At 52.6% G+C, this 12,070-nt stretch overlaps 2 protein-coding genes across 4 annotated transcripts; one reads left to right on the forward strand and one right to left on the reverse strand.

Annotated features, from left to right (window-relative positions):
* Positions 1-101: 101 nt before the first annotated feature.
* On the reverse strand, positions 102-3,163 carry Cimap1b (ciliary microtubule associated protein 1B). 3 transcript variants are annotated; one of them, NM_001414978.1, is made up of 7 exons: positions 3,119-3,163; positions 2,619-2,760; positions 2,196-2,399; positions 975-1,079; positions 739-860; positions 388-525; positions 102-245 (listed from the first exon to the last, which is right to left on the reverse strand). In NM_001414978.1, the coding sequence occupies exons 2-7, from the start codon at positions 2,725-2,727 to the stop codon at positions 159-161; spliced, it is 765 nt and encodes a 254-aa protein (NP_001401907.1). In that variant the 5' UTR covers positions 2,728-2,760; positions 3,119-3,163; the 3' UTR covers positions 102-158. The 3 variants fall into 3 exon arrangements, with proteins under 3 accessions (NP_001401907.1, NP_001178921.1, XP_063120214.1); NM_001191992.2 differs by having other exon boundaries at positions 102-525; XM_063264144.1 differs by having other exon boundaries at positions 102-525; positions 2,494-2,760; positions 3,119-3,149.
* Positions 3,164-7,949: 4,786 nt separating this feature from the next.
* Klhdc7b (kelch domain containing 7B) lies at positions 7,950-11,606 on the forward strand. Its single transcript, NM_001399730.1, has one exon. The coding sequence runs from the start codon at positions 7,950-7,952 to the stop codon at positions 11,604-11,606; it is 3,657 nt and encodes a 1,218-aa protein (NP_001386659.1).
* Positions 11,607-12,070: the final 464 nt, after the last annotated feature.

Raw genomic sequence — 12,070 nt, forward strand, 5'->3', positions numbered from 1 at the left:
GGTTCAGATACCACTGAGACTATTGATGCTCGAACTCACCTCTCCTGCCCCAGCCCCTCCTTGCCCGCTTCGGGGAGAGAAAAGAGAGACACACACAGCACTGACTTTGAAAGCTTTAAATAAACAACCGAGGGCCCGTGCATGCGTGCTTGCTGGCGTCAGTCGTCCACGTGGTACCGTATCATGGGGGCCAGGTAGTCTGAATGCCTGATCCCGAAGGTCCAGCCAGGAGGAGGCTTCCGGTGCTGCGGGTCCGGGAGACGCCGCTTACCTTACCGAGCCAGCTGTTCGGCTTCATACAGGGATACCAGTTCCCCAGGGACTTTGACCCATGCCTTAGACCTCAGACCCTCATCCCCTGCCCCTTGACCCTCGACTCCAGACCACCTTGTCCACGGCGTAGGATGCGGGTCCTGGATCTTTGGGGCTCTTTGGTGGCAAAGTCCGCCCCAGCATCGTGAACTGCGGGGCTCGAGTCTTGTAGATCCCTGGGTTCACAACGTGGTAGGCACAAGGGCCTGGGGTCTAGGATAATAGGATGGGTCCTTGTGAATAGCTTTTGTTTTTTTCTTTTTTCCCCCCCTCAAGCTAAAAATCTCACAGGCTGGCTCTGAACTCACAATCCTCCTGCCTCAGTTTCCTGAGTGGTGAGGTATCTGGAGTTCTGCACCACCCCCAATTTCACTGACCCTCTTGATTACTAGAGGCTGCATTTGCAGCCGGCAGCCCCTTCCCCACCTTGCTGAGGTCCTCGAAGCAGCTGCCCACAGCGCTGCGGCCGTAGATGGAGTAAGTTGGAGCTGAGACTTTGCCTATGACACGTGAGCCCAAGAGCGAAGGCACGGTATAGGACCCAGGGCCTAAGGAGAAGCCATCAAGAGGGTACATTGGTCCAATCTCCTTGCCTTTATCGCAGACTGCGGGTTGGGGTATGGGAAGGTCCCTAGTGCTGGATCCAACCCTTCAGGCCTCACCTGGGGTTTGTTGCTTTGAGACGATGCCCCAGTTTCGGGAAGCGATGGTATGCCGAGGGGCGCTGGGATACGTCACATTTCCCGCGCGTTCTGGGAAGTACCTGCCTATAGGATGGACCAAGAGTGTGGGCCAGGAACAATGACTTTATGAAATTCATAGACAAATGGATGGAACTGGAAAATATCATCCTGAGTGAGGTAACCCAATCACAGAAAAACACACATGGTATGCACTCATTGATAAGTGGCTATTAGCCCAAATGCTTGAATTACCCTAGATGCACAGAACAAATGAAACTCAAGAAGGATGACCAAAATTCGAATGCTTCACTCCTTCTCTAAAAGGGGAACAAGAATACCCTTGGCAGGGAAGAGAGAGGCAAAGATTAAAACAGTGACTGAAGGAACACCCATTCAGAGCCTGCCCCACATGTGGCCCATACATATACAGCCACCCAATTAGACAAGATGGATGAAGCAAAGAAGTGCAGACCGACAGGAACCGGATGTAGATCTCTCCTGAGAGACACAGCCAGAATACAGCAAATACAGAGGCGAATGCCAGCAGCAAACCACTGAACTGAGAATAGGACCCCCGCTGAAGGAATCAGAGAAAGAACTGGAAGAGCTTGAAGGGGCTCGAGACCCCATATGAACAATGCCAAGCAACCAGAGCTTCCAGGGACTAAGCCACTACCCAAAGACTATACATGGACTGACCCTGGACTCTGACCTCATAGGTAGCAATGAATATCCTAGTAAGAGCACCAGTGGAAGGGGAAGCCCTGGGTCCTGCTAAGACTGAACACCCAGTGAACTAGACTGTTGGGGGGAGGGCGGCAATGGGGGGAGGATGGGGAGGGGAACACCCATAAGGAAGGGGAGGGGGAGGGATTAGGGGGATGTTGGCCCGGAAACCGGGAAGGGGAATAACAATCGAAATGTAAATAAGAAATACTCAAGTTAATAAAGATGGGGGGGGGGGGGAGAGTAGGTCATTCAATTAAAAAAAAAAGCGTGGGCCAGAACTGGGGTGGGGTGAGGTACGGCAAGCCTAGCCTGGGGTCTTGGCACTCTGGAGAAATGGGAGCCACGGTGAGGTTCCGGTTTGGGGTTACGGGGAGGAGGTTCCCGGGATTCTGGGTTTGGGAGGAAAATTTCCCAGTGGGCGTTCTTGGTGGCAGTTCCAGGTTAGGGAGACCCGGGCCCCAGGGTGCTGACCCGGTCCCGGAGTGAGGACAGGCGTTATGTGGCTTAGGCGACCATAGATGGAGAAGGCCGGGGAGACAACGCTGCCGCGCGCAGTCATGCCGGCAGGCACCAGGTAACTCGGTCCCGGTCCGCAGGTTGCATGCCGCAAGGGTAGACGCGAGCCGAAGGAGAAGGCGGGGGCTCGCGGCCGAGATGGGTCGTGCAGTTTGTAACCTGCGGGAGCATTCCTGTGTCACCTCCCGCAGTGCCCAGAGGCTGCCAGCTCCGTTCCCTCTCACATTTCACCAAGGCAGACCCAGCACAGAACCTCTTATCTTTTGGCCTCCCTTTTTTGCTTCGGCACAGCTCTCCTGTTCCTGGACGCCAGGCACCAGTGTAGACCGCCCACAGTCCCACCTTCCCTGTTTCCTCCCCTGCATCCGCCCTTGCTACCGGTGTTTGGTGGCAGCTTGTATTTTGGCCCCGGGCCTCGGTAGAGCGCCGCGATGGGGACGCGGGGCCGATGTGGCCGCCAAGTGCCGACCCAGACTTCTGAGCCCATAGCGCAGGTGGGGGCGCTTATGGCTGGCAGCACCTGCGGACAGAATTCGTAGGAGACACACTTCCCCAGCTCCACTCAGGACCAGCACGACCGAGGGCAAAGCTAACACGTATCCCAGGGCACTGGGAAACAAACAATAGTTTCCCGGGATAGGAGGCGGGTGCACTGGGGCAAGAGTGAGCTTCAAAGCCATCTCTGGCTTTCTATCCCAGGCGCTTCGGTACCAGTGTTTAAGTACAGGCCACGTTTGAACCCAGACCGTGGAAAGGGAACGGCCTGGAGTTTCTGGGTGGAAGAGGGGTTTTAGAGATGTTGGGAAAGGACATCCCGGGGTGGGGGGCCCTTATAGGGACACAGGATGCTCTGAGGGAAGGCCTGGAGACACACTGACCTGCTGTGGTGGTTACCCTCTTGGGGAAGCAAAGCTGGGGAGCTTGACAACCCTCTTGTCAAACTCTCATACCCCATTATGTCCCGTCTGGCTTCCTGGCAACCAGACCAAGTGCTTGGCCCCACCCTTGCGGGCCTTCAATAATATCTCCTGAGGAGCTCTGGGACACTCTCCTGTTACTGCGGAGACTGCGTGCTGGATGGCCATTAGGCTGGGTCACAGACCATTCCAGAATGAGATAAATCTGCAGACAGAAAGGCTTTAAGAAGAATGAAATGATAGAGAAAGCTCTAATATGTATCAATGTAAGCCCATGTAACATTTGCAAAATTAATGTTTGGGCCAGAAAAGAATACAAATTGATTAGAGAGACTACTGTGTAAGACTTGACCACACTCCAAAACAAATTCTCGAACAAACTTTCTTAAAAATTAATTAAAAAAAAAAAAAACCTTTGGGACCAAGACTCAAATCTTGAGTCATGAATGATACAAAGTACTTCAGAGGAAAACTGCCTAGGGTGCATCTGGAGTAGAGAAAAGCCCTAAGATAACCTCAGTGTTAGTGAAAATGTTAAGGACATTTAGAATTCATTTTGCAAGCAGAGGAAAAAAAAATAACAGCAAAAGAACAAAAGAATATAAGAAGAAAGAAAAAAAGAAAGAAGAGTAAGCAGAGTAAGCAGGTAGTTCCAGCACTCAGAGCTGGGGCAGGAGGATCTCAAGTTCAAGACCAGCCTGAAAGACACAGTGTGATCCTGACTCAATAAATAAAAAGAAATGCAACAAAAAGATACAAAATAGCAGAACTGAGAAATATCTGTTTGCAAAAGCATGGCCTTTCAGTGGGCTTGATAAGGGAGAAGGCAATAGCCAACAAAATATTTCATACCGGGGCTGGGGATTTAGGTCAGTGGTAGAGCGCTTGCCTAGCAAGCACAAGGCCCTGGGTTCGGTCCCCAGCTCCGAAAAAAAGAAAAAGAAATTTCATACCAAGCCAGGTGTGGCAGTGCACACCTGGTAGGATCCTTGTTCTCAGAGGCAGGTTGGCTGTGAGTTCAAGGCCAGCCTAGTCTACATAATGAGTCTTTAGGGTCTTGTATGTATAGTCTGCAAACAAGGCTACTTTGTTTTCTATTCCTACCTGTGGCCAGTCTTATTTTCTTTTGTTTTATTGTTGTAGCTAAGGCTTCAGGAAAAATGCTGAGTAAAAATGCCTTGTTCCTAGTTTTAGTAAAAATGCTCTTAAGTGTTTTTCTCTTTAGCGTGATGCTGACTATAGGTTTGGCATACCTAGTGTTTATTGTATTAAAATATGTTCCTTCTGTCCCGTTTTCTTCAAGAATTTGATCATAATTGAATTTTGTTGAAGCCTTTTTGGGAATCTATTAAGATGGCCATGTGAGATGGGGAGGGGAACACTCATAGAGAAGGGGAAGGGGAGGGGTTAGGGGGATGTTGGCCCGGAAACCAGGAAAGGGAATAACAATCGAAATGTAAGTAAGAAATACCCAAGTTAATAAAGATGAAAAAAAAAAAAAGATGGCCATGTGATTTCTGTCTTTGAGGTCATTAAGGCTTGGATTACATTAATTTACATATGTTGAACCATCTTAGAATCTCTGGAAGGAACTAAAGTCTATTTTTTGTTTTGTTTTTTTTTAAGAGACAGGAGTTTCTATGTGTAGCCCTGGCTATCCTGGAACTTGCTCTGTAGACCAGGCTAGCCACCTTCAGAGATCCACCTTCTGCCCCCAAGTACTGGGATTAAACTGGCCTGTCCTTTCTCTCTTTTAGTTTGGCTAGGGGTTTATTGATATTGTTTTTGATATTGACGTTGCTGACTGTTTTGTTGATTTTTTGTGCTGTTTTTAACTTTCTTTTAAAAAGATACTACTTGTACGAATGCTTTGCCTAAGAGTAGCTCTGTGCCCCATCTGCATGCAGCACCTGAGGAGGCCAGGACAGAGTGATGGGTGCTCTGGGACTTGAGTCAACAGATGGTATGTGTGTGTGCTGGGAATTGAACCGGGTCCTCTGCAAGCCTGTGCTCCTAACTGCTGAGCCATCTCTCCAGCTTCTCTTTAAAACTCCCATTTCATTAACTTTTGTTGTGACAGATCTAAATTTCTTCCTGTTTCCTTTTTTCTTTTTTTCTTCCTATTTCCTTTCTCTCTCTCTCTCTCTCTCTCTCTCTCTCTCTCTCTCTCTCTCTCTCAACAGAGTCTTACTATAAAGCCCTGGCTATCCTGGAACTCACTCTGTAGACCAGACTAGCCAAAACTTCACATAGATCCCCCTGACTCTCAATCCTAAGTGCTGGGATTAAAGGTGTGCACTGTCACACTTGACAGAGGTTAAGATTTTCTAAGTTTTAAAATTAATCTAGAGATGGGATTATCAATGTCACGTGATGTTTCGATTATAGATAACTTAAGAAATTTCACTAATGGAGAAGTTTGATATGGGATGGACTTTGGTGAGTCTGCATAGTTTATGTGTCTTCTTTAGTGTTCAGCTCTACATCTGAAATTATGTATGTGCTGTGCTGTGCCCCTCTCTGTAGAAACCAACCTTAACTATGCAAGCAGATGTCCCCTCTTATGGAGATGGAGAGGGTAGTATTTAGTGAGCCCAGGGAAAGAGGGCTCCTGGGGGGTTGCTAATGTTAATCAGATCTTCCTGGGCCCCCCTTTCCCAATTTTTGTTGTTTTCTTTGATATTTGTGCTGCCCGTGCCATTAAAGCCAACACAGACTGGTTGTGTGACTCACAATTTGTAACCTTTCTAGCCGTGCTCCCTTTAAAAACTTGGTCTGGTAAATGATGGGTGCTAGTGGTTGTCTGTTTGTGGGAGCTGGTGGCACCCCAAGAGAATCGCCCAAGACCAGTGGTTCTCAACCTGTGGGTCGCGACCCACACACATCAGCTATCCCGAATATCAGATATTTCCATTATGATTCATAATCAGCAAAATTACAGTTATGAAGTAGCAATGGTTTTATGGTTGGGGTCACTATGACATGAACTGTATTAAAGGGTCTCTGCATTAGGAAGGCTGAGAACCTCTGCTCTAGACACAATGAAGTTTTGTCCTCTGTCTGACCCTGGCCAAGGTGGGTGCTTTCTTTTTGACAGTACCAAGCATACCCAACCCATCTCCTGAGCCCCTGTCCCCAGGGTGACCCTCCTTCCTTGTGGGTTTGTACTGATTCCTGCAATCATGTCCCCCTCTGTGGCTCCCCTGTGACCCTCCTCACTCTAACTGCCCTGGATTTTCAGGAGCTAACAAGGCACTCACCAGCCCATAAAGGACTCCAGGGGAAGTGCCCACTATATCTACAGCTGGGCCTGCGTCTCCAAACATAACTACAAGAGCAGACAGAGCCCGAGACTGGGGCAGAGGATAAAGACATGGAAGTCCTCTGCAGTTGAAGTCCACCTTAAGGTGTGGGGCTCACCCCATCCTCTTACTGTCACTTAATAGCACTGTGGGAGCTGGGATGGGCCAGGCCACATGAGATACTTGAGGCTCAGCAGAGCCCAGGCGAGGTGCCAGGGACACTCTTGGCACCTCTTTGATGGCTGAGTCAAAGGAGTCCTTGGGTCCATTGTTTCAGAGGAAGTCTACTTCTCGTTGGGAGGGTTACCTTTATTCTGGGGGACCCCGGTCTCTTTTAGGAGTCTGGGTCCTACCTGGTAAATATGTTAAGACTCACTCCTGATGTAGATTTCCGGGGTGAGCTGGTAGAGAAGGTCCCTTCCTAAAACAAAGAAAGAAACAAAGCGAGTACCTATGCCTAATGGAGTGTCCACGTGCCTGCCTGGGAGAAGCGAGCGGGGCGAGGAGGTGGGACAGTGTGAGGTTTGGTTCACACAGGAAAGGCAGAGGAGTGGGAGGATACTTTAGAACTGGCCTGAAAACACTTGAGCCAAGAAAGGGTCTCTGAAGGGTCTGGGTGCATGTTGGCGAGTGACGACAGGAGAGGCAGGCTGGGCGCTGAGCTTTTCAGAGGCGCACCGGGGTGGCACATGAGCCGGCCAAGAGGGTGAAAGGAGGCCGGAGGGCTCCAGCGTTAGGTGTTAGGTTAGGGATAGCGTAAGACTGGTCACAGGGAGAAAGGGGGAGTACAGTGTTTAGGTTTCCTTCAGTCTTCCTCACTTTTATTTTACCCTCTTGACTTTTTCTTGGAGCAATGCTTGGTAGCTGGTGGGCGAGGGAGGATGAGAACCGTACTTGTCTCAACCACACCCAGATGGCCACTCACATGACCCTCAACCCGGGCTCTCGTGTTCGCCTTGAAAGCCCACCAGAATAACCACCCCCACCCCCGTCCCGGTGGCGATGGTGGAATTGGCCTCTCTGGTTTCTGGTAACTTCATCAGGACTGCATCATGTTGCTAAGATTCAAGATAACATCTCCCTGTGTGGTAACCCTTCCTTGCCAGCATCTCTGTATAGCCTATAGGGTGTAGAGTGAACTTAGGGGTATGGGGTCTTTAGGGCAGAAGATAATGGGGTGATGTTGGTAGAGTGTACACGAACAGTGCCATTTGTCCTAGTACCCTGAGCAAAGAGGAAGGGTCGGGGCTGGGATGGGGGCGGACCACAGGGCAGGCTGCTGCAAACCCCAGGCTCTCGATATGCCCAACTGCAGGCCTGAGTGCAGGCAGGATCCCTCAAGGGCCTGGAGAATCAGTCCACCTTAACAGGGCTGTCCTAGGTGAACTGCTTGCAATGTCATCTGTACCCCAGCAGCCCTGGCTGGGTGTGGGGCATGTCTAGTTGCCTGGCAGATCAGGCTCTTCACAGGCAGATCCGCAGTCCTCGCCATGCTTCAGGGGGCTCCAGAGGCTGGAGGGCCCCTCTGGGGCTGGGATGATGAAGGAGATGATGACTGGGATGCAGCTGTACTCACCTGGCTGCTACTAGCAGTGGTGGCCACCTTAGCACTGGCTTGGCACTGGTTTGGCTCCAGGGAGGACCAGGAGACACAAGGGTCCCCATCCAGGGCTCCAGGTACACAACCTGCTCAGGCAGGAGGAGTCAAGCAGGCCCTGCACCCAACATCCAAGGACAGTGATGCCAGTGAAGGACAGCAGAAACCAGAGGTTCCCGGAGGTGGCCAGGGGAGATCTGCTACAGCTGGGACCCAGGGCCCAGAGCCCTCAATAGACAGAAGTGTGGCTTCAGATGACCAGCTTCTTCATAGGACACCTGGAGAGGTGGCCAGCAGAGGGACCATCCCAGCATCCCTGGGAAAGAAAAGAAAGGAGCCAGCCAGGCCAGAACTCCCCTCCCTGGGCTACCACAGAGCAAAGGATATCCCTGTTCCCATCATGATCCACTTTACCCCTCGAAGTCTTGACAGCAAAACAGAGATGCAGCTGGGGGCAACTGGAACCTATGGTACAGGGGCAGCTGGGCAAGGCCCTGTCCGTAAGGGGCAACAGGACACCAGCCCCTGGTACCTGGCTGTGGGGCCTTCCGGCCCTCTGGGGAGAGGCCTAGGCAGCTTGCGCAGGCGGCGGCGGCCTGGTAACAGCTCGGGAGACAGACCCTGCCGTCCTCTGAGGCTGGACCCTCTCCGCCTGGGCACCGTGGTGAGTGTATGGGATGCTGTGGACATGGGAGGTTCGGCCAGCCAGGACATCCTCACCAGCAGTCCCCTTGCAGGCCCCTCATCACACCGCTCAGACAAGGGGCTCAAGGCTCCTCAGGAGATGGGCCTAGCTGATGCTGTGGATAGTCGACCTCAGGTGGACTCCTTCCAGGATGTGTGTGGGAAAAGCAGCCTCCATTTCCCTCCCACCAGCACTGCAGCGTCAGGGGCTAAGAAGGGTAAGAGTCAGGAGACTGGATCCCTAGCCGATAGGGAGACTCAGGACATCCTGGCTAGTGAGGAAGCCTGGTCCCGGGACAGGGGGGTGGCTGTTGTCACTGGCAACTTCAGCCCCTCGCAAGATGCCTTGCCAGAAGAGCTGTGCTCTGAGGCTTGTGCGGTGGACCAAGTTGCTGACCAGAGCAAGTTGGAGAAACTAGGTGGAGAGGGCCACGTCACTGGGAAAGGGAGAGAGTCAAGTCAAGGCGAGGAACGTGAGCACACTGCTGGCAGGCCAGCTACAGACCAGAGTCTTGCACTTCTTGTGGACACAAAGAAGTCCACACATAGCTTCAGCTGCACTGCCTCCCGCAACCTTCCAGCCTCTGCTCTGACCCGGGCCACTGAGCTGGATCCATCCTCTGCCACGGCTGGGCACTCCAGCCCTGGGTTCCTACATGCAGTCTCCACCTCTGCTCCTTTGAACAATTTGCCCCCGGAGGTTAGCCAGGGTCCTTCTGGTGGTGACAGTCTCAGGGCAGAGCCAGCTCCCTTTCCAACCCCACCTTTAACATTGTCCCCCTGCCCAGACCCAGCTACAGCCTTAACCGCAATCTCGACACCAACTCCATCTTTAACATCACCCACAACCTCATCCCCAGCTCCAGTTAAAGCCTTAACCCTAATCTCAACGGCAACCCCACTTCCAACATCACCCCCAACTCTAGCCTCTGCCCTAGTTGCAGCCCAAGAGCCTGCAACAGACAGTGAGCCAAGGCCTATGTCTGTGGAGTCTAATGAGGGCCTCTCCAAGAGCTCCTCAGAAAGACGCATCTCAAATAGCTGGGGCAATTTAATTACTATGGTTCTTAGGAGCCACCCCTTCCCCAGGCAAGACAAGGCCCAAGGCAGTGCCCCAAGGGCAGGTCTGGAGAGTCCTGCAGGGCCCAGGCCAACCACGTACTCTGAAGATACACAGCCAGGGCCCTCCTCTGAAGGAGCTATCTCCAGCCTCCAGGGCAAACACAGGCCAGCCTTAGGCACACCAGCAGGCTCAGAGAGCCTAGCAGAGGCAAGATGTAAAACACCACCAATGAGTTTAGAGACTAATGCATCTCTCACCCCAGACCCTAGAGGAGATGAAACTAAGCAGAAGAGTCTAGACTTGCTGTCCCCAGCTGCAGAGCCTATGGCTGCCCCACAGGCCCCTGCGGGTCCTGTACAATCTCCTTCTATGAAGCAGGGTGCTCAACCCATCCCTCAGCCTCGGCAACGGAGGAGGAAACGCAGCATAGCTCAGAGCTCTGAACACATACTGACCCAAGAAATAACCCAGCAGCCCCAGGGGCAGGTGCTAAAGGAGGGAGCCAGACCTACAGACAGCAGGGACATCCTCACAGAGAAGCAGAAAGAGACCCAAAAGCTTATGGTTTTTCTGCAGAAGCCTGGGAGTTGGGGAGTGGTGGAGGGGTCTCAGAAGTACTGCTCACAGGCCTCGCAGCCTAGCACAACCGCGGCACTGTGGCCCCCAAAGCTCGATCTAGGCAGCTGCTTGGAGGTTTTGGCCTTTGCCCAGCAGCATGGAGAGCTGGGCTTAGCCCAGGAGGCCTATGCCTTGATGAGCAACAATTTACTGCACGTTCTGGGAGACCCGCACCTCTACCGACAGCTGAGCGGAGCCGACAGGGAGCGCATCCTGAACCTGCGGACTTGCCAGGGCCAGACAGTGCTGGGGGTCCTTGTGCTGCCCAGCCTTTATCAGGTGAGCCGCTCGGGGCTCACGAGGGGTCTCCATAGCGAGGAAGCGCCTGCAACCAAGTCTGAGCATTTGCCCCTTCACACATACCTCCATGTGTTCAACCCACAAGAGAATGTGTGGCGGCCCCTGACTCAAGTACCGGAGGAGGTCCCACTTCGGGGCTGTGGCCTCTGCACTATGCATAACTATCTGTTTCTGGCGGGTGGCATCAGGGGTTCTGGTGCCAAGGCTGTCTGTTCCAACAAGGTGTTCTGCTACAACCCTCTGACAAACATTTGGAGCCAGGTTCGGCCCATGCAGCAAGCCCGGGCTCAGCTGAAACTGGTGGCCCTGGATGGAATGCTCTACGCCATTGGTGGCGAGTGCCTGTACAGCATGGAGCGCTATGACCCACGCACAGATACCTGGACCTTGAGAGCGTCCCTCCCTGAGGGCACCTTCCCTGTGGCCCATGAGGCTGTGGTGTGCCGAGGAGAAATCTATGTCACCGGGGGTCATCTCTTTTACCGCCTGCTCAGATACAGCCCTGTGAAAGACTCGTGGGATGAGTGTCCCTATAGCGCCAGCCACCGACGCTCCAGTGACATGGTGGCGCTCGGGGGCTTCCTATACCGGTTTGACTTGCTGCGGGGTGTAGGTGCTGCGGTGATGCGCTACAATACAGTGACGGGCTCCTGGAGCCGCGCTGCCTCCCTGCCACTGCCTGACCCTGCCCCGCTCCACTGCACAGTATTGGGCAACACCATTTACTGTCTCAACCACCAGGTCACGGCTACCTTCACAGTTTCAGAGGGGACTGCCCTGTTTCAAGCCAAGGAGCTGCAGCCCTTCCCGCTGGGAAGTAAGGGGGTCCTCTATCCATTCACTCTGACTCTGCCCCCTAAGACCTGGCTGCAGACCACAATCTGAGTGTTGGAAAACAACCAGAACTGTGTGACTGCTCTTCAGGGACGCCCCCGCTCTGGGTGGGTCTGAGTGGACCTGGGACATGGGAAGAAGCCTAGGGTCAGAACTTCCTGCTCTTGAGCCCAAAGCTTTCCCCTGCAGGTTAAGGACTTAACTATGTTTGAAGCAAGATCCCTTCTACTTCCTGACCCTTGGGGGACCCATGGCTCCCCCAATCCCTCTTGGATCCCACTACACCTTGCTGATTTTGGCCCAGGCCCTTATTTGCTTAGGATGTCTTAGTTTTATCAAAGCCGCGTCTGTCTGTGGGATCCTTTGGTACTCACTAGAAACCTATTTGAACTTCTACGTTCTCTCAAGATGGAGGAGGACGCAAAGAGCTCCTCAGGAAATGTCCTCAATCTGGGATCTTTTTGCTATCCTGAAGTCATTTGGGAGTCAGGCTTGACTCTCCTTCCAGGTCTGAA

The sequence above is a fragment of the Rattus norvegicus genome, chromosome 7, assembly GCF_036323735.1.
Source record: "Rattus norvegicus strain BN/NHsdMcwi chromosome 7, GRCr8, whole genome shotgun sequence".
In the NCBI taxonomy this organism is placed as follows: Eukaryota; Metazoa; Chordata; class Mammalia; order Rodentia; family Muridae; genus Rattus; species Rattus norvegicus.